This window comes from Colletes latitarsis, chromosome 7 (assembly GCF_051014445.1).
Source record: "Colletes latitarsis isolate SP2378_abdomen chromosome 7, iyColLati1, whole genome shotgun sequence".
NCBI classification, from domain to species: Eukaryota; Metazoa; Arthropoda; class Insecta; order Hymenoptera; family Colletidae; genus Colletes; species Colletes latitarsis.
The window spans coordinates 10,525,812-10,547,750 of record NC_135140.1 but is presented as its reverse complement, the minus strand read 5'-3'; the positions used below and the strand labels follow the sequence as shown (position 1 = coordinate 10,547,750).

The window sequence follows — 21,939 nt, the reverse complement described above, 5'->3', positions numbered from 1 at the left end:
ATTTTTTTCTAGAAAATGGGTAGGATTTCGGGGGTATGTCTATTCACCAATAATTATTGTAATTAACCCCCACAGCTAACAATATTTTTTTCAGAACGATTTGAAATATTTTAATTTCGTCGAAAAATTTCACATCTCGAATTTTTTTCTAGAAAATGGGTAGGATTTCGGGTGTATGTCTATTCACCAAAAATTATTGTAATTGGCCCCTACAGCTAACAATATTTTTTTCAGAACGATTTGAAATATTTTAATTTCGTCAAAAAATTTCACATCTCGAATTTTTTTCTAGAAAATGGGTAGGATTTCGGGTATATGTCTGTTCACCAAAAATTATTGTAATTGACCCCCATAGCTAGCAATATTTTTTTCAGAACGATTTGAAATATTTTAATTTCGTCGAAAAATTTCACATCTCGAATTTTTTTCTAGAAAGTGGGTGGGATTTCGGAGGTATGTCTATTCACCAAAAATTATTGTAATCGACCCCCACAGCTAACAATATTTTTTTCAGAACGATTTGAAATATTTTAATTTCGTCGAAAAATTTCACATCTCGAATTTTTTTCTAGAAAAGGGGTAGGATTTCGGGTATATGTCTATTCACTAAAAATTATTGTAATTGCCCCCCGCAACCGAAAATAATTTTTCCAGAACGATTTGAAATTTTTTAATTTAATTGTTAATAACTATTTAACGAAACCTCAGTCAAGAAATGGAACAACGGTCCACCAATGGATTCCAATGTTTGTTTGAATCCTTCGACGTTGCAACCAAAGAGTAACACTACTAAAAGGGAGAAAATGGCAAGCGTGACTTTCGAGGAGGTGGTACTCAATATTTTACAGAGAGTATCGATAGAAGACGAAAACTTTCATGCAAAAATACAAATACTGGATACTCAAGCAAATAAAACAGAATAGAGCTACCAATCAATTCAATTACAGCCACATTCCACATAATTTCTTGCACCAACAGAATATGCCTATGTCCATGTTCACGCCATTGCATCGATCGCTCACAGAACGTGAAAAAAACAATTGGCAAAGTTACTTTATTATTTTTGTGGTAATTATTTAAAATAGGGGTAAATTACTTAATAAACATATTATTTATTTCACTTGATGTGATTTATAATATTCGATACGTGTAATCTACAATTAATTATTTGATAAGATTACATTAAAACGCATTTTAGTAGAATATGTTTACTTCGAGCTAAAATGGAAGGCACAATTGGTGTTCTTTAATCTTCTAAAGAATAATTGACTTATATGCTCTGGTAGCTTAACGTTTCTATATTATTTTTAATTCCGACTGCCACTTAGTCTGGTTTTAGCCGAATGATCCATCGTATTCGTCATTTAATGGTGACAATGGAGATACGATATACAGTGACTCACATTTTTGTTCGCATTTTTGTTACTTCAAAGTAGCATAACCCACTGGACTAAATAAAGAAAAGTTACGAACCAGTCGTGAGCCATTGTACACCTCACGAAATGTACGATGATTAAATATTTAGGAATATTTACCGAGCGAAGTAATTAAAATAATATGAAACATTTTTCATCTACTTGGCACTAATTGAGCTAGTTTCTAATCTGTCTGTGTACTGGGTAGTTGAAGTTAACACAATTTCTTTTAAAAAGGACTCTTACAAACAGCACACTTAATGAGCGTGTGGCGGCACCTCCTGCACTCGCCACCAAAGGAGCACCCAACCTTTTACCTCTCTCATAAGTCACGATCCACCTCTGATTTCTATGTACACTCCTCGACTATCGAATGTCCTGGCATCTAAAACAGGGCTTTGCTAGTTCACTTTATTGACGAGTCCACTAAACGAGGCCCAGGACGAAACGCTCTCCTCCTATCTCGCTTCAATATTCCGTAGCTACGTCGCCATTAGCGTTTCTAAAACTGGATTTGATCACATGGCTTTTCTGTTTTTTTTTCTTTTTTTTTTTTTTATTTTTTTAGAGATCGTCAGAACTATAAAAATATTCGACAGAGATTCTTGCCCGAATTTCATAATTGAGTATACAGTAGTATTCATTCTATAGAAAAATTTTATTTATAATTTCTTTGATATCTCGTAGACGGGCGCAAGTTTCGTTCGTATTTTCTACACAACATTCAAAGTAACAAACGACGATTAATTATTTAATACGAATGGCAAAAATGGTTCGTATCGAGTAAAATAAAAGTTGTGCTTCTTTTTATTATTCGCGTGTTCGATCGCTTAGTAAGAACATTATTATCTTATTCGATTCAGTAAATACTCTAGCGATATTTATCGAAATCAAGCTCGAACAACCGATAACATAAATCTTCCAACGATTCGTAGCAGTAGTGACGTGAAGTTCCATTCTTTCTTCTTATGATATTTACAAGAATATAAAATTAAACAGAAATGTAAACAAAATTAATGTAACGTTCATTGAGGGACTGTTAATAAATAAAAAATAATTTTGTAACTTATAAAATCATAGAAAGAAGGAATAAAACGAACGTGCCCGGTATTTATACTTCAACTTTGTATGGCGATCCAGGGATATGGTCGTCACCCCATTTTACAATAACTATGTATTCTCCTCTTTCACGAACCCAATAGCTTACACTGTAATTATTACGACCTGTGTGTTTCACAACGACTTCGTCACATGGTCCTTTGGGTCCATACATGCCAACATAGAGGATGTTATTACCTGTGTAAACAAAATACAGTGAACTAATATAGGAAACTAGAAAAATTTTCTATTATAGTTTAGCAATTCTTTTAATCAGAACTTTTACTAGTCGATTTGCAAGGATATCATTTTTTGAAATAATATTATCTTTCAATATTCAAGCATTCAAGCGTTGTGCAATCTTTAGAGGACTTAAAGAATCAAGTTTCTCATATTGAGTCTTTCTAGGGATATCAATATTAAATCTGTATTAATAATATAGATTCAAATTATATCGTGTTTGTTAACGAAAATGTGTTGACAAATATTTACAAAAAAAATGAAATTAATAAATGTATATTATTATACACTATTATCTTTCAATATTCTCAAACATTGAAACGTTGTGCAATCTTTAGAGGACTTAAAGAATCAAGTTCCTCATATTGAGTCTTTTATATTAATATTAAATCTGTATTAATAATATAGATTCAAATTATATCATATTTGTTAACGAAAATGTGTTGACAAATATTTACAAAACAAAATGAAATTAAGAAAACATATTATTATACACTATTATCTTTCAATATTCTCAAACATTGAAACGTTGTGCAATCTTTAGAGGACTTAAAGTATCAAGTTTCTCATATTGAGTCTTTTATATTTAATATTAAATCTGTATTAATAATATAGATTCAAATTATATCGTATTTGTTAACGAAAATGTGTTGACAAATATTTACAAAACAAAATGAAATTAAGAAAACATTATTATACACATTTGTGTCTTGTTTGTTGAACAATGTGGATGAAGGACCAGGAGATACAGTGTAAGAGGATTCGCTATATGTTTTATTAGATTATATTTAATAATATTAATGATACTTTACCAGCGTCGGCAGCGTTGACGGTAAACTGATTCTGTTTCCCCATGTACGCTTTCTTTAGACCCATTCCCTTGCTCGTCACTTTGCTAGCGTCTGATTTAAACAAGGGTAGAATTGGTCCAGTTTGTTTAGCTTTCGAAATTTTTTGGACAGTCTCGACAATGATCGAACTTGTTTCCTGGGCGCCTCTCTCCGCCAGATCCGTGCCTGGAAAACGAAAAATATTCGTGTTGTTCGCTTTTTCTAAGTTTAAAATTAAAAATGTCATTATTTTAACGCTAAACCTACCACGGCGTAATTTTTTTAATTTGACTGTCTCTGTCTCCGTCTAACGCGTCGCGTCGGAGCTCTTTCTCGCACGTGAGTCGCGACAGTCGCACTGTTTACTATCTACACGCGCGGTCAATGACCTCGCGCCGACGTAAACGATAAAAAGCAAACAAACGCTTCGAACCCTTATATCTCTACTAATTATGCTATCGACTTGAACGAACACTCATTTTAAAGGGTATTTTATCCTCCATCCGTTGAAGATAACAAATATTACTATTTATACTGTCTTCTATGTTTATTTCGAAATTTTCTTTAATTGTATGCGCCCAAAGAAATTTCAGCAAAGATGTACGATAAAATTGGATTATAAAAATTCTCTATTTAATTGAAAATAAATTAAAATTTGTATACAAGACGTTTGCGTAATTATTATCCCAGCATTTTGTTCGTAAACAATTGTTTTCTCTATCAATTCTTCATCTTCTATCCAATGAAAACTTTTTCTATGAAGTTAAAGTGCTAAGTATGCACATTTACAGTGAAAGTATTGTATATTTTTAAAATACGCGACATAAAAGAGAAAGACATCTTACGAATAAGCTTCAAAACACAATTAGAAGTACCTTGCCTCGCTAAAAAAGGAAACGATAGGTCATTCGACCGGTCGTGGTAGGTATACATGAAAGTGTCGATAGATTTAGTGTTAATTATTAATACCCACCGGTACACGCAACCTTGAACGGCGAGCCCACGATGTGGTATCCGTTGTACTTGATGCTGATGTAATAATCGCCAGGTACCAAGGGGGTGTACCTTACTTTATAACCCTCTTCGACCTCTGTACAGTCCATCGCGACCTTGCTCGGGCCATCGACGGTTACGTTCAGCGCCCCACTTCCGGCGTTGCAAGTGTCGATGATGAAGTCCGTTTTCTGGCCGGTTTTGATCTCCTTCAGGCCGTTTCCGTACGCGTGCAACGCGGCCGGGTCTGCGTCCACCTTGCCTACTTTAACACGGTACGGACTTCCGGATATGTGGACGCCATTGAACTTTATATGGATATTGTGGACGCCGTTTTCTCGCGCCATAAAACGCACAGAGTACGTGTCCCCGTCGATGGATTGAATGAAGCAGTCATCCTCTATGCCACTGGGCGATACGATCTACGGAAAGAACACAGCCATTTTACGATTCGAACTTCGAATAAATTATAAATACATATATATTATTTTAAGATTTCTCAACATATTATTATTGTTTTATTGTCAGTAAAATTCTTAAGACTTTCATTTTGTATTTTATTTCTAAATAAGGAGCAACAAGTTCATTCAGAGAATCGTAATTTTTAAGAAGAATATTTAATTTTTGACGTAAATTGTTAAAATCATAGAATTTAGTAGGTATTTTCGAGCAATATTTAGTAAATTTCTAGAGTATTTAAAGGGTTAATATGAAAAAGAAATAGTTATAATACGTGATACATATTTTTTTTAAGATTTTTCAATATATTATTATTGTTTTATTGTCATTTAAATTCTTAAGCCTTTGTATTTTATTTCTAAATAAGGAGCAACAAGTTTATTCAGAGAATAGTAATTTTTAAGAACAATATTTAATCTTCTACGTAAGTCGTTAAAATTATAGAATTTAGTAGGTGTTTTCGAGGAATATTTAGTAAATTTCTAGAGTATTTAAAGGGTTAATATGAAAAAGAAATAGTTATAATACGTGATACATATTTTTTTTAAGACTTTTCAATATATTATTATTGTTTTATTGTCATTTAAATTCTTAAGCCTTTGTATTTTATTTCTAAATAAGGAGCAACAAGTTTATTCAGAGAATAGTAATTTTTAAGAACAATATTTAATCTTCTACGTAAGTCATTAAAGACACAGAATTTAATAGGTGTTTTCGAGGAATATTTAGTAAATATCTAGAGTATATAAAGAGTTAATATAAAAAAGAAATAGTTATAATACGTAATACATATTTTTTTTAAAGATTTCTCAACATATTATTATTGTTTTATTGTCATTTAAATTCTTAAACCTTTCTTTTTGTATTTCAATTCTAAATAAGGAGCAAAAAGTTTATTCAGAAAATCTTCATTTTTAAGAACAATATCCAATTTTCGACGTAATTCGTTAAAATCATAGAATTTAGTAGATGTTTTCGAGCAATATTTAGTAAATTTCTAGAGTATATAAAGAATTAATATAAAAAAGAAATAGTTATAATAATACATACTTTTTTTAAAGATTTCTCGATATATTATTATTGTTTTATTGTCATTTAAATTCTTAAGCCTTTGTATTTTATTTCTAAATAAGGAGCAAAAAGTTAATTCAGAAAATCTCCATTTTTAAGAACAATATTCAATTTTCTACATAAGTCGTTAAAGGCACAGAATTTAGTAGGTGTTTTTGAGCAATATTTTGTACATTTCTAGAGTATTTAAAGAGTTAATATAAAAAAGAAATAGTTATAATAAGTAATACATATTTTGTTTTAAGATTTCTCAACATATTATCATTGTTTTATTGTAATTTATATTCTTAAGCCTTTCTTTTTGTATTTCAATTCTCAATAAGGAGCAAAAAGTTTATTCAGAGAATCTTTAATTTTTAAGAACAATATTTAATTTTCGACGTAAGTCGTTAAAGGCACAGAATTTAGTAGGTGTTTTCGAGCAATATTTAGTAAATATCTAGAGTATATAAAGGGTTAATATAAAAAAGAAATAGTTATAATAAGTAATACATATTTTTTTTAAAGATTTCTCAACAAATTATTATTGTTTTATTGTCATTTAAATTCTTAAGCCCTTGTATTTTATTTCTAAATAAGGAGCAAAAAGTTTATTCAGAAAATCTTTAATTTTTAAGAACAATATTCAATTTTCGACGTAAGTCGTTGAAATCATAGAATTTAGTAGATATTTTCGAGCAATATTTAGTAAATTTCTAGAGTATTTAAAGAGTTAATATAAAAAAGAAATAGTTATAATAAGTAATACATATTTTGTTTTAAGATTTCTCAACATATTATCATTGTTTTATTGTAATTTATATTCTTAAGCCTTTCTTTTTGTATTTTATTTCTAAATAAGGAGCAAAAAGTTTATTCAGAAAATCTCCATTTTTAAGAACAATATTTAATTTTCGACGTAAGTCGTTAAAATCATAGAATTTAGTAGGTGTTTTCGAGCAATATTTAGTAAATTTCTAGAGTATTTAAAGAGTTAATATAAAAAAGAAATAGTTGCTTTTACAATGGACAATGTCGCTTTCTATAAACACCGGTCTTCGAACGACGCAGGTTAGTCAATTATGTGTGGCGGTAGTATACTGGAAAAGCGTGCGTTTGCCATGCAGACCGTTTGATGTGGCATCATCGTTACACAAGAAGTTATTTAAAGCGCGATTTTCGCAAGAACTTCGTCGCTAAAATGATGCTGGTTCCCAAGAAAGCCGAAGGTCTGCGAAACTCGTACATCTAACAAAATCTATATAATGGCATTGTACAATTAGCGCGCCAATAAATTCTCCCAGATTGCAAATTATTCGACAAACAACTGCCCCGAACAATAGAACTTCGATAAAACGAGAAATATATTAGTTTCTCTAGAACGAAACCAAAAATAAATTTCTTATTCCGTTATACTTTTGTGGAATCGACGAAGGGTTATAATTTTGCTTAGGTGCGGTTGTTTTCGCGTAGAAAATTTACGAAGAGAAGTTATTCGTTTCGCAACTCGATAGATAGGACGTAATGTCGCGATTGATCGGTTCATAGAATAAATTCCTGTAAATGTAGAAAATATTTATCGTCTTACGAACGTTCGTAAGGGAAGGTAAATAAGCTTACCTTCGCGTCGAGTTCACCCTTGGCGCCATTTTTGCGAACGAGGAAAGTGGCTGGCTTGTCCGGCTGCACGCCCGATTCCGGAAATTGTGCGACCTCGAGCTTATGAGCGTCGCCCATCGCCGGCGAGATGTAAACCTTGTGCGGCGAATCAGGAATATGTTGATCGTTGAACTTTATTCCTACCCTATACTCGCCTGAAAATCCAAATAAACAAGTTACCGTCGTTTCTCTATCTCGAACACCTGATTTCCATTAATTAAATTCGACCTTGCGCATCTAATGTTCGTTTATTTAAAAAAAAAAAATATGGGAAACGTCGCATCTTCGTTACGTTATTTATCCGTGAATCATTTTTAATCTAACTAACCATCGTCCATGGGATTATCACATTCATTCCCCGTGAGGATTATTTGTGTGGTGGCAGTGAAAGTGCCCATTGTTTGCGTCCGCCAAACCCGTTAGAAATCAGCGTCCAATATGGCGATCGGAATAGATAAAGGAGAGAAGGTGAGAACCGGAAGTACGACGGTGAGAATCCGCGAGACAGAAAATTCCGGGGGAACGAAGGAGAAAGAAGAAGGTGTAAAGTTACGTGACGTAAATTTCAATTGGATGATCGATAGAAAGATGTGGAGGAAAATTGAAAAAAAATAGGGCCAAACGGCGGAAAATGGACAACTGAACGCAGCTTGATCGCGAACCACTATTTTCCGCAGCCTGATTCCAACTTCTGATCTCGATTCGTCCATGTTTTCTCTCTTTCGACTCTCTCTCTTCCCCTCGTTTTATGCACACTGTCCAAATATAACAACTACGCTAATTCACGTCCAGCAGTCTTCGCCACCGAAATATGAATTCACCTTAGACGCAAATATAGACGAAGGTATTTCTGGATCGGCACAGTATACACGATGGACGCTACCGGGAACCACCGCAATGGCGCAAAAATACGACATAATCGTCTTTTTACGGTGTTCATTCATTCTATCGTTAGTGGCGCAACGTTTCGTTTGCTTCTGAATCACATTACGTTACGTTCCACGAGAACTAGCCAAATTAATAAATTCCATGGAACTAAAATAACAGTTTAGAATAAACTTTGAGTTTTACTTCACAGAGAATAACTTCTCTATTTATCTTTTATCTAACTAGCCAAATTAATAAATTCCATGAAATTAAACAGTTTAAAAATAAACTTTGAGTTTTATTTCACTGACTGAATAACTTCTGTATTTATTTTTTATCTAACTAGACAAATTAATAAATTCCATGAAATTGAAACAAAAGTTTACAAATAAACTGAGTTTTATTTCACAGCCAGAATAATTACTCTATTTATTTTTTATCTAACTAGCCAAATTAATAAATTCCATGAAATTAAAATAACAGTTTAAAAATAAACTTTGAGTTTTATTTCACAGTCTGAATAACTACTCTATTTATTTTTTATCTAACTAGCCAAATTAAAATTCCATGAAATTAAAATAACAGTTTAAAAATAAACTTTGAGTTTTATTTCACAGCCTGAATAACTACTCTATCTATTTTTTATCTAACTAGCCAAATTAATAAATTCCATGAAATTGAAATAAAAGTTTACAAATAAACTTTTAGTTTTATTTCACAGGCAGACTAACTTGTCTATTTTCCTTAAATCTTAGTTTTTAAAATGATATAATCGGATAACACATTTTTGTTGTTGGAAGTGGAACGATACCCTTTTTTAGGATGTAAGCGTGTGCAGTGATCTATGATTAAAGAATGATTCAAGATCGACACAAGGAGTAGGTGTTCTAGATAAATGGTAACCTTGAACGGCGATGCATGTTCTAAAACTGCATTCTCTGATCTTTCTCGGCCCGTCATGCCCCTGAGACCACGCATGCGAGTCATTCCGCGCCAAATAGATTATTCTTTACCTGATGTCAGGGATTTTATTTATTTTTGTTGTTTAAAATTTAAGCAGCGAACGTTCCAATACTTTTATGAGTCACTATACACATATACATACTGTAATATATAATTAGACGACGAGTTTCATAAACATTTGTCGAATAGTGGAACAATAATTTTTGGAAGATAATTATATTTATATTTAAATTTACAAAAAAAGGTATATAGATTAGGCAGTATGTTTTAACAGTAAAATACAAAGAAAAAGAAAAGAAACAAGCCTGGGCAAGATACTAATAAAATAGACTAATTTTAGATTATGAACAATTACGTATTAATATAATTTGACGAAAAATTTCACATCATTCCGAATTTTTTTTTCGAAAATGGGTAGGATTTCGGGGGTATATCTGTTCATCAAAAATTATTGTAATTGACTCCCCTAGGTAAAAATAATTTTTTTAAAACGATTTGAAATTTTTTTTTTCATCGGAAAATTTAGGCACCTACTCCCTGTCGATTTTCCTTAAATATTCGTTTTTTATTTTTAGTAATTTTGTTTGACACCCTATAGAAAAGTTGTCTAATACTTTTTTGTAGGTACCCATGAGCTCTACTTCAGAAAAAAGTTTCATTTAAATATATTCACTATTGTAGGAGTTATGGATGTTTGAAAAATGGATCATTTTTATGGGGTTTTTCTGATTTTGCGGGGTCAAGGAACAACTTTTCAAATATTTTTGCAATTTCTACATATTCTACACTAAAATACGCGTAGTTTGCTTTTTTAAACATTACAATCGTCCAATCCGTTCAGAAGTTATGACGTTTTAAAGATACGCATGCAATTTTAGTGAAACATATCAATGGTATGGTCAGACATTATATTTTCAGTAATGAATTTTTTTCTCGAATATGCGTAGGATATCGGGGGTATGTCTATTTACAAAAAATGATTGTAATTGAGCTCCGCAACCAAAAATAATTTTTTCAGAATGATTTGAAATTTTTTAATTTAATTTTTTAATAACTTTTTAATGAAGCCTCAGTCAAGAAATTGATATTCTTGATTTTCGTCTTATTTTGGCCTCTGGAATCTTCCATTAAAATTTTTCCAAGGGTGACCGAACACCTTACATATAAGCAAAATTTGTTCAGAATAATAAATTCTATAATATATTTGAAAATAATCGAAATCTGTGATGTGTCCCCTATTATAAATAATTAGCATTTATTTTGAGTAGAGGTCTCTTCACCGATTTCGATAATTTTTAAATATATTGTAGAACTCATCATTCTGAACAAATTTTGTTTATAGATATAACCGCCGCTTAGCTTCAGTTTCCGAGATATATGTAAAATTCTTTCGATACTATTACGTTGTTATTTTGCAAATATCTCGGAAACTAAATTGAGCGAAGGATTATATATATAACGAAAACTTGTTGAGAATGTTGAGTTCTATAACATATTTGAAAATGATCGAAATTGGTGAGGAGCCCCCTATTATAAATAATTACCGTTAAATCAACTGTTTTGTTACTTTAACATCCGCATTGTTCGCGTAAAATATTTCATTACGACACAATACAATGTATAATGCATCCATATAACAGAAGTAAATAGTAGTCTGTAGTTTCCAAGTTTCTTAACATACGACACTAAAAATAAACATCTAGGTTTTCGAAATTACAGAAATTGTTTCCTCGACTAAAAGTAATTTTCCTCCTGTCTGATTTTTAGTTTGATAAAAATCACAGTTTTGTGCAATTTATAACAAGCAAATTGTAATACTTGTTACACTAAACTACTAATTTTTATTCAGTTTGAGTAGTATTCCTAGTTTTAAATTTCAGAAATTACATTTGCAATTTTTCTTATCAAGCAAGACATCGATAAATGCAAAGTAGAGTGTCAAACGTGGCCTGGAATGAATCGAAAAATATAAAATATGCACGCAAATCCTTACTTTACAGTGTTTAAAAAGATCAAAATGTTAAAAAAACCAAAAAGTATAAGGTTCCATTTAAAAAAATAAAGTCCCCGAGTTCCTTGTTACAACTCTACCCAAAAAATAACTAAAACTATTATTATTATAATAAATCCAGTGACCAAAGTTTGTATCCCAACCTGTATAGTTGTTCAATTATTCGCTCTTAACGTGCTAAATTTATCACACATTACAGCTGCCACATGAATCAAACACAGGAACTTGAACCCAACGTTAACTTCAAAATAATTCAACATACTCGCGTGGAAAATAATTAACGCATAAGATGGGATTTTTGGAAAGACCGATTCTTTAAAAAAGAAAAAAAGAAAATTAAAAACCCGCTGCACGTTCTCGTTTCGTTGTGAATACGTGCGTCTTGTATTCGACTTGATAAAATAGTGATTTCATGATATGATTTTGGGTTAAATCGATAAATGAAAAGTAGTATGTCGATCGTGGCCTGGAATGAATCGAAAAATATAAAATATGCACGCGAATCCATAGCTTAAAGTGTTTCAGGTTCAGAATCGCTTTAACAAGCGTCATAGAAAACGTAACTGACATAACAGCTGCCATCTTCTCTATCTTCGAAGTCAATTTAAGCCTCGCTAGGCCCATCGAACATTTATTTAGAATAGGGGTCTCCTCACCGATTTCATTCTGAACAAATTTTTGTTATATATATAACCGCCGCTCGGCTTCAGTTTCGGCTATTACGGTGCTATTTTGCATATGTTCAGCTTTAACAATCATCACGGTAAAAGTAGAGGCAACGCTAGGAGCTTACCAGGTTCAGAAACGACGTAACTGACGTAACAGCTGCCATCCTTTCTATCTTTGAAGTCAATCTGAGCCTTGCTAGGTCCCTCGATGGATATGGCTAGGATTCCAGCTCCAGCTTCTCTGGTCCAAATGTTGAACTCGCACGGTTCGCCTTGTTCGCCTCTTTCTAAACCGGGACCGCCAGCGTGAACCCTGTGCGCGCCACCGTCTCTCAGAGGACCCACGGTGAATTGGAACGGCGAACCAGGGATGTGCATTTCCTTGTAACGAACGGACACCGTGTGCACTCCGAGCTCCTTGGGTACGAACGCGACCGCGTACAGACCATCCTCGACTTCCTTGATCTCCGCGTCCTCGGTCACGCCTCCAGGAGAGGTGACGGTCGCGGCAAGATCGAAAGACGTGATACCAGGCATCTTGAACGTCAGCTTGCACTGACTACCAACCTCCGTAATGGGCACGGCTTCCCTTTGCCTTTGAATCTTTTCCCTCTGACGATTGCTACCCTCCCCGGTAACTTTCACGGTGAAGGGCGATCCTTCCACGTGATGGTCGGCGAATTTCAGATTCATGATATAATAACCCGGCTCCGTGGGCTTGTAGGAGATATTCAACGAGCCGTCCTCGTTGTCCTTGCACTGGATCTCTGCTTTGCTGGGCCCCTCCATCGACAACGACAGACCACCGAAACCGGCGTTCCTCGTGTCGATCGAGAAATTGTTCTCGACGTGAGTTTTACCCTCCTTCAAGCCAGCACCGGATACTTTGACCTTTTTCGCGTCGCCAACCTCGCGATCCTTCACGTCGATCTTGAACGGTGAATTCTGTATGTGCTTCCCCATCTTTTTCACGGCGACGGTGTGTTCGCCGGCCTCTCTGGGGGTGAACGAGACGCACATGTTCCCGTTGGGCAGCGTTTTCAGGAAACACGGCTCCTCGAGACCGCTGGGCGCCGTGATGGAGGCGTTCAGCGACCTTATATCGGAATCAGCGACTTTTCCAGGCAGTTGAACCTCGCTGGAGGAACCGACAGAGATTTGGTTCCTCTTGCGACCCTCGCCTGGAACAGACGATGAGAGGAATTAGAACAGACAGAAAAACATGGGTGATTGGTAATGCGAATAGTGACGAGGAGGTAGATGTACCTGTAATTTTAGCAACGTAGGGGCTACCCTTAATGTGTTTGTCGCCAAACTTGACGCTGATTTTGTATTCTCCGGGCGCGGTCGGCAAGTAAGAAACTGAAACGGTCCCATCCTTGTTATCGTGGCACGATATTTCGGCTTTACTGGGCCCCTCGACTGCCAACGAAAGACCACCTGCTCCGGCTCCTTTCGTGGAGATGGTGAAGTTCCTAGGTTCGCCGCATACACCGTAAATCAACCCTGGTCCGTACGCCGTGACGTAACCGCTCGCCAAGGAATCCACGTGGAACTTGAACGGTGAACCTAATCAACGGAAAACAACTTTATTCAGCGTCTTATTGATCGTAAAATAACGATTAACAAAAGTACTTCGAATATGTGCATTTTTAGAGGAGAAATTTCACGTTATGACTTACAAAATAGAAATTTTATTGCATCGATAGCAGTGAAAACAACTTTGTTCGGTGTTTTGTTATTCGTAAAATAAAGATTAACAAAAGTACTTCGAATATGTGCATTTTTAGAGGAGAAATTTCACGTTATGATTTACAAAATAGAAATTTTATTGCATCGATAGCAGTGAAAACATCTTTGTTCGGCGTTTTGTTATTCGTAAAATAAAGATTAACAAAAGTACTTCGAATATGTGCATTTTTAGAGGAGAAATTTCACGTTATGATTTACAAAATAGAAATTTTATTGCATCGATAGCAGTGAAAACAACTTTGTTCGGCGTTTTATTATTCGTAAAATAAAGATTAACAAAAGTACTTTGATTATGTGCATTTTTAGAGAAGAAATTTCACGTTATGACTTACAAAATAGAAATTTTATTGCATCGATAGCAGTGAAAACAACTTTGTTCGGCGTCTTATTATTCGTAAAATAAAAATTAACAAAAGTACTTCGAATATGTGCATTTTTAGAGGAGAAATTTCACGTTATGACTTACAAAATAGAAATTTTATTGCATCGATAGCAGTGAAAACAACTTTGTTCGGTGTTTTGTTATTCGTAAAATAAAGATTAACAAAAGTACTTCGAATATGTGCATTTTTAGAGGAGAAATTTCACGTTATGATTTACAAAATAGAAATTTTATTGCATCGATAGCAGTGAAAACATCTTTGTTCGGCGTTTTGTTATTCGTAAAATAAAGATTAACAAAAGTACTTCGAATATGTGCATTTTTAGAGGAGAAATTTCACGTTATGATTTACAAAATAGAAATTTTATTGCATCGATAGCAGTGAAAACAACTTTGTTCGGCGTTTTATTATTCGTAAAATAAAGATTAACAGAAGTACTTCGAATATGTGCATTTTGAGAGCAGAAATTTCACGTTATGACTTACAAAATAGAAATTTTATTGCATCGATAGCAGTGAAAACAACTTTATTCAACGTTTTATTATTCGTAAAATAAAAATTAACAAAAGTACTTTGATTATGTGCATTTTTAGAGGAGAAATTTCACGTTGACTTACAAAAAAGAAATTTTATTTCATCGATAGCAGTGAAAAAATGACAACTATTTAGAATATAGAGTTCCCCGCTGATTTTGATAATTTTTAAATATGTTATAGAACTTAATATTCTCGACAAATTTTTGTTATACGTATAACCCCTACTCAACTTTAGTTTATGAGATATTTGCAAAATCCTTTCGATACTATTACGTTGTTATTTTGCAGAAAATTATTTTGCAGAAAACTTGTTCAGAATGTCGAATTCTGTAACATATTTTAAAATCATCGAAATCGGTGAAAAGTCTCCTATTATAAACAATTACCGAAAACACTTTTATTTACAGTCAAATTTAAAAAATTATTAAGATATTTAATTTTAGATATATTTAAAGCGATCACCTACTTAAGATATTTGAATAATTTTTAGATTTTGCATATACAGGGTGTTCGGCCACCCCTGGGAAAAATTTTAATGGGGGATTCTAGAGGTCAAAATAAAACGAAAATCAAGAATACCAATTTGTTGATGGAGGCTTCGTTAAAAAGTTATTAACAATTAAATTCAAAATTTTCAAATCGTTCTGGAAAAATTATTTTCGGTTGCGGGGGTCAATTACAATCATTTTTTGTGAATACACATACCTCCGAAATCCTACCCATTTTTGAGAAAAAAAATCGGGCAGGTGAAATTTTTTGACGAAAAAAAAAATTTTCAAATCGTTCTGGAAAAATTATTTTCATTTGCAGGGGTTAATTACAATCATTTTTTGTGAATATACGTATCCCCGAAATCCTACGCATTTTCGAAAAAAAAATTCCTTACCGAAAATCTAATTAGGTGCCTAAATTCAACGAAAAAAAAAATTTGAAATCGTTCTGGAAAAATTATTTTCGTTTGCAGGGGTCAATTACAATCATTTTTGGTATATAGACATGCCTCTGAAATCCTACCCATTTTCGAGAAAAAAATTCGTTACCGAAAATATAATGTCTGATCATGAATGAATGATTCCCCTCAAATTTCATGTGTTTCAAATCGTTTTGGAAAAATTATTTTCAGTTGAGGGGGTCAATTACAATCATTTTTGATGTATAGACATGCCTCTGAAATCCTACCCATTTTCGAGAAAAAAATTCAGTACGGTTGGAACTTTAAACGTTAATAACTTTTTAACAAAGCCTCCATCAACAAATTGGTATTCTCGATTTTCGTCTTATTTTGGCTTCTAGAATCCCCCTTTAAAATTTTTCCCAGGGGTGACCGAATACCCTGTATATTTCAATTTTTATTTATAACAGATAAATATCCAGTGTAGTATGAGGCGTTAAAAAAATAAAACGAACCTTGAACATGTTCACCGTTAAATTTAACAGCAATTTCATGCTGTCCTTCCTCCCTTGGATCGTATCTAATAGACACTGTGCCATCGTGATTATCCTCGATCACTGGTTTATCCACGTTCCCACTCGGCATCTTTACTTCGGCTAAAATCATAAAATATCATAATCAGACTTAATAATTTACATTATTGAGTATAAAGCGCGTGTAAAATTAAAAATCCTAGTGCTAAGGTAGAAAATGTTTAAATAGGAACGTTCGATTCGTGACGTATATAATTCCTAATAAATACAGTATATTTATTGTTCTTCGACTTCTCGTTAAGATAAGACAAAAGATAAATTGTTTAAAATTGAACACTTTAAACAACGATTGTATATTACAAAACATTCGGGTTATGTGTACCCTGTGCATTAAATCGCGACTAAAAAATTCAGAAGTCGTACCCGATATTTATAGATCATCGAATACGCTACATTGAAAATATAAAAATCCTGCTGCTAACCCAAACATTATATAATTTATGGCCAGTTCAAATTCTTTTAGAACATCTATGACATTTTTCTGAAATTTTCGATGTCTTCCATAAAAGATTTTACAGTAAAAAAAAAAAAAACTTCGAAACTCTGAGATCACTTCAAATGTATAAATATCTTGCGTCGAACGGCTTCTGGATTTCACGTGCGGATAATCTTAATTTTATTTGGCACTCGACACCGTGGAATTTCAATTTAACAACAATAATAATACGCATTTAAGAGGAATCACTTTTATTGTACCATTTCAAGTGTAACAGCCAGCGAAGGAATATTTAATTATTTTAAGAATAAATTTATTTTATCGCTAATTTCCAACGACTTCCACCTCGTAGCATCCCAATGCGCCATCATTGAAATTAATATTCGAACTAAATAACGAACGGGTCAAGCTAGCGACTAAATATAATTTCCTGAACATTGAAACCTTTTCTCGTTTGCACGTAGTAAAGGCTCTGAAAAATTAATGGGGCGAAATCGAGTCCTGGTGGCGGTTCTTCTTCATTCTTCGGATCGGTCTTGGCGTAACAAATCGGCCCACGCTCGGCGTAATCGTACTGACTGCACGAAATGCTCTTCAATCCATGTTTGTAGAACGTCGACACCTCCTGCCATGTGGTTTCAATCGGCTCTTCCTCCCAAACCATTTCTGAAGGTACAACTCGATTGACTCACTGATATCAATAACGTTACAGGCTCGCTGATAAAACCAATCGTCGAACTTTATTCATTTGGTTCCAACTTGGGACGAAATATATGGCGAAACTTTAAACAAGAGGACGAGACAGAAAATAAAAATCACTGGAAACCCCCTGTTTATCAATCCCACGTAATTTTTAAGGGTAGAGTAATCGTAATCGACTGCAATTAAATAACGACACGGTGATTGTTTGGTTAATATCAGATTGCTTCTTCGAGAAAAGAATTGAAAGATTTAATATTATTTTCGAGGTATTTTCAAATAAAAAAAAAACGTAGAGTTACAGAACTTTTAAGAGGGTAGAGATATGTTTCGCGTAGAAGATTTTGTAGGTCGCCTTCTTGATAAATATCCTTGTTTTCGCTTCCCGAAAAACTAAACTTATAAATAACTTTAAACCGAGAATAAACGAAAAGTTCCATTCGCGCGGCCCCCCGAAGGATTAAGCTTGATTCCCAGGAATTCTGATGTTTTCGCGGATCAGAAAGAATTGAAAAAGAAATGTGGCGTCGTAAAGTATCTGTCATTCCGAGAATAACTTCTTTGACAAGGCGCGTCTAGACAGAAGACGTCTCCATCTTTTCCGATTCCTACCACGACATCGATCTGGACACGTTGGCGAAGATCAGCGTCATATTTCCACGGGATAAAATAAAATGTTCCCAACTTTACAGTACCTAGATTTTAATTAGTTTCTCTCTGTATCGCAAATATCCTCGGGGAAACTTGTTTCAAAATTACACGTAAACCACTGGTTAGATTTACACTAACGTTTACTTTTAAAAAATGTATCGAGCAAAGGAAATTAAGAAACTCGTAAGATGTACACGATTATAAAAAATAATTCAATTCCAAAGCGTGAACGATTAATTCGTGGTTCCCGTTGAAGTTGAAGACACTCGTCGACGATCTATTTCGAGACGTAAATCCATTTCCAGGTTACGAACTTTTCGTACGGTATTAATAAATAAAATTTGTCCGCGTCGGAAAATTCTCTAGCGATCGTGGGTGACTCCGAGTAGGTTCGAAGAACGCCGTGAAATAATTTAATACAAACACCATGCGCAGAAAGCTCGTGTGATTGCTCGGTAAGGGTAAATCATCCCTCGCGCTGACGAAACATCGGAGGAGTACGAGATCTTTCTAATGAGATTGAACGCCGAATGCACGGACCTATGTCGCGACAGGAGAAAAACCGACCGAACGAGATATACACCGGTTAAGAAACCCTCTGGATTTCTTCTCTTCCCAACGAATCGTCACAGCAGCGTCGTCGGCTTCCAAAACACGAGAGGGCGTTTTTCAAAGATCCCCTGAGCAGGATCCCCGGCGTCAATTGACTTCTCGAGGGTATATCTCTGGCGCGACTGACGACCAACCGGGCAGGAGAATTGCTACCGACCTAACCATGCCAACCCGGGGAGACCTTCTTTTTTTCCAGAACGTCTAACGCCAGACTTTATATCACGCGGGAGTCACCTTGCGTCTAATAAATCTACCACCTCTATCCCGCTGACGAGTATCTACGTATAAAATAACGTTTCGTCCAACGTCGTATAATTACGCGCACGCTTAAACCTAATGAATCATTCCTCTCCAAGATGACCCCCCATTGCACCTGCCGCACGGTGACGTCCGGCCATATTATCCTCATTCGCTTATGGTTACTTTTAGCTGTCGGTCGAGACGCGAAATCCTTTGATTCTACCATATTTCTTAACACCTATCTCGATATTTTTTCAAATTATAGCTAAGAAATACTCGATACTTAAATGGAGTACTTGTTACTTTTTAGTATTCACAATGGCAACGATATTATTAAAAAAAATTATCAAAATTCATTTACTGTAGAGATGTGAAATCTTTTAATAACTCTTCTTTCTTGATATTTTTTCAAATTATAGCAAATAGAAATATTCAATACTTTAATGGAGTATTTGTTATTATTTCTAATCACAACGCTATTATTACAAAATATTATTAAGGTTCATTTATCGTAGAGAGGCGAAATCCTTTGATTCTACTAAATTCCTTAACACGTTTTTACTCAGTAATTTTTGAAATTATAGTAAATTGAAATATTCAATACTTCAATGGGGTACTTGTTATTTTTTAGTATTCGTAATGGCAAAGACATTATTAAAACACATTATTAAGGTTCATTTATCGTGGAGATGTGAAATATTTCGATCCTACTAAATGTTTTAACGACTCTTCTCACTCAATTTTTTTTCTTTAATTATAGCAAATAGAAATATTCAATACTTCAATGGTGTACTTGTTATTTTTTAGTATTTCTAATGGCAATGACATCAAAAAATAATATTAAGGTTCATTTATCATAGAGATGAGAAATCGTTGGATTCTACTACATTTTTTAACACATTTTCTCTCTCCATATTTTTTCAAATTATAGCAAATAGAAATATTCAATACTTTAATGGAGTATTTGTTATTTTTTAGTATTCCTAATGACAACGCCATTATTAAAAAATATTATTAAGATACATTTATCGTAAAGACGCGAAATCCTTTGATTCTAACAAATTTCTTAACACGTCTTTACTCAGTACTTTTTAAAATTATAGTAAATTGAAATATTCAATACTTCAATGGAGTACTTGCTCTTTTTTAGTATTCTTAATGGCAACGACATTATTAAAAAATATTATCAAAATTCATTTACTCACGAGATGTGAAATCTTTCGATCCTACTAAATTTTTTAATACCTCTTCTCTCTCGATATTTATTCAAATTATAGCAAATAGAAATATTCAATACCTTAATGGAATATTTGAGCATTTTTTAGTATTCCTAATGACAACGACATTATTAAAAAATATTATTAAGATACATTTATCGTAGAGACGCGAAATTCTTTGATTCTAACAAATTTCTTAACACGTTTTTACGCAGTACTTTTTGAAATTATAGTAAATTGAAATATTCAATACTTCAATGGAGTACTTGCTCTTTTTTAATATTCTTAATGGCAACGACATTATTAAAAAATATTATCAAAATTCATTTACTCGCGAGATGTGAAATCTTTCGATCCTACTAAAATTTTTAATACCTCTTCTCTCTCGATATTTATTCAAATTATAGCAAATAGAAATATTCAATACTTTAATGTAGTATTTGTTATTTTTTAGTATTCCTAATGACAACGCCATTATTAAAAAATATTATTAAGATACATTTATCGTAAAGACGCGAAATTCTTTGATTCTACCAAATTCCTTAACACGTTTTTACTCAATACTTTTTAAAATTATAGTAAATTGAAATATTCAATACTTTAATGGAGTGCTTGCTCTTTTTTAGTATTCATAATGGCAACGACATTATTAAAAAATATTATCAAAATTCATTTACTCTAGAGATGTGAAATCTTTCGATCCTACTAAAATTTTTAATACCTCTTCTCTCTCGATATTTATTCAAATTATAGCAAATAGAAATATTCAATACCTTAATGGAATATTTGAGCATTTTTTAGTATTCCTAATGACAACGACATTATCAAAAAATATTATTAAGATTCATTTATTGTAAGCGTTTCAAAACACGTAAAATTGAAGCGTCGTTCACCAGTGACCACCATGGCAGACAAAGTGTTTACAAAATCAATCTTTTTTTTAGACGACGTATCAACCCTTTTAATATACAAAATACTCTATAACGAGGAACCCAGTTTAATGGTAGATTTTATATTTAAAGACAATAGTCTCGATGCAATAATCTTACCACTGTGACTGTCATGTCAGCCATATTGGATGACGAGACTTTTCACTGTGAAGCTAAAACAATTAATTCTCAAACTGAAACGTCGAAGGAAATAAATCCGAATAGGATCATTGTATCGTTTTATTAATGAATTCGAAAATAAATACTAGGAGAAATCTCAATTTATGTGGTTTGCAATTGTCTAAAAGTTTTGGTTTTGCAGTCAACGTGCTAACATTGCCCAATGGAGGTTCTGTAGATAATGGATTCGAAACGTCGCAAGAGTCCAATGGAGTTAAGCCAAAATTCTCTTATCGAAAGCTCTTATCGACGGTTAAGAACATTATCGTTCGTAACAATATCGTTATCGTTAGTTCGTAGACAGTCGAGTGGAATCAATTATACTACTTCGATTTGTCAAAGAAGTTACAACAACGCGAAACACCATAAAATCAAAATGAAAGGTTGGTAAAATATTTTCGATACCTTTGTATTTCTACATCTTGTACGAAGCTAATTTCTAACGTAAATTTTGCCCAAGAATTATTTCGCTCGAAGCAAAGGCTTGGCCTCGATTCATCCCTAAAGTAAATCCCAGATATTACGGGACACCGTATACAAAGAAGTATAGTATCTCTTAAAAATGT

General features: G+C 33.4%; 1 protein-coding gene across 7 annotated transcripts in view; it reads right to left on the bottom strand.

Annotated features, from left to right (window-relative positions):
• Positions 1 to 1,092: 1,092 nt before the first annotated feature.
• Cher (filamin A protein cher) overlaps positions 1,093 to 21,939 on the bottom strand; it is a 63,036-nt gene continuing 42,189 nt past the window's right edge. For 6 of the 7 annotated variants that reach the window (XM_076769806.1, XM_076769805.1, XM_076769807.1 and 3 more), the window contains 7 exons: positions 16,332 to 16,472; positions 13,520 to 13,822; positions 12,379 to 13,434; positions 7,706 to 7,899; positions 4,557 to 4,998; positions 3,566 to 3,769; positions 1,093 to 2,711 (listed from right to left, as the gene is read on the bottom strand). In XM_076769806.1, coding sequence (XP_076625921.1) covers positions 2,527 to 2,711; positions 3,566 to 3,769; positions 4,557 to 4,998; positions 7,706 to 7,899; positions 12,379 to 13,434; positions 13,520 to 13,822; positions 16,332 to 16,472 — 2,525 coding nt within the window. In that variant the 3' untranslated portion in view covers positions 1,093 to 2,526. Of the gene's footprint in view, positions 2,712 to 3,565; positions 3,770 to 4,556; positions 4,999 to 7,705; positions 7,900 to 12,378; positions 13,435 to 13,519; positions 13,823 to 16,331; positions 16,473 to 17,289; positions 17,309 to 21,939 lie in introns of those variants that run through there. The other variant, XM_076769810.1, reaches the window with a different exon arrangement.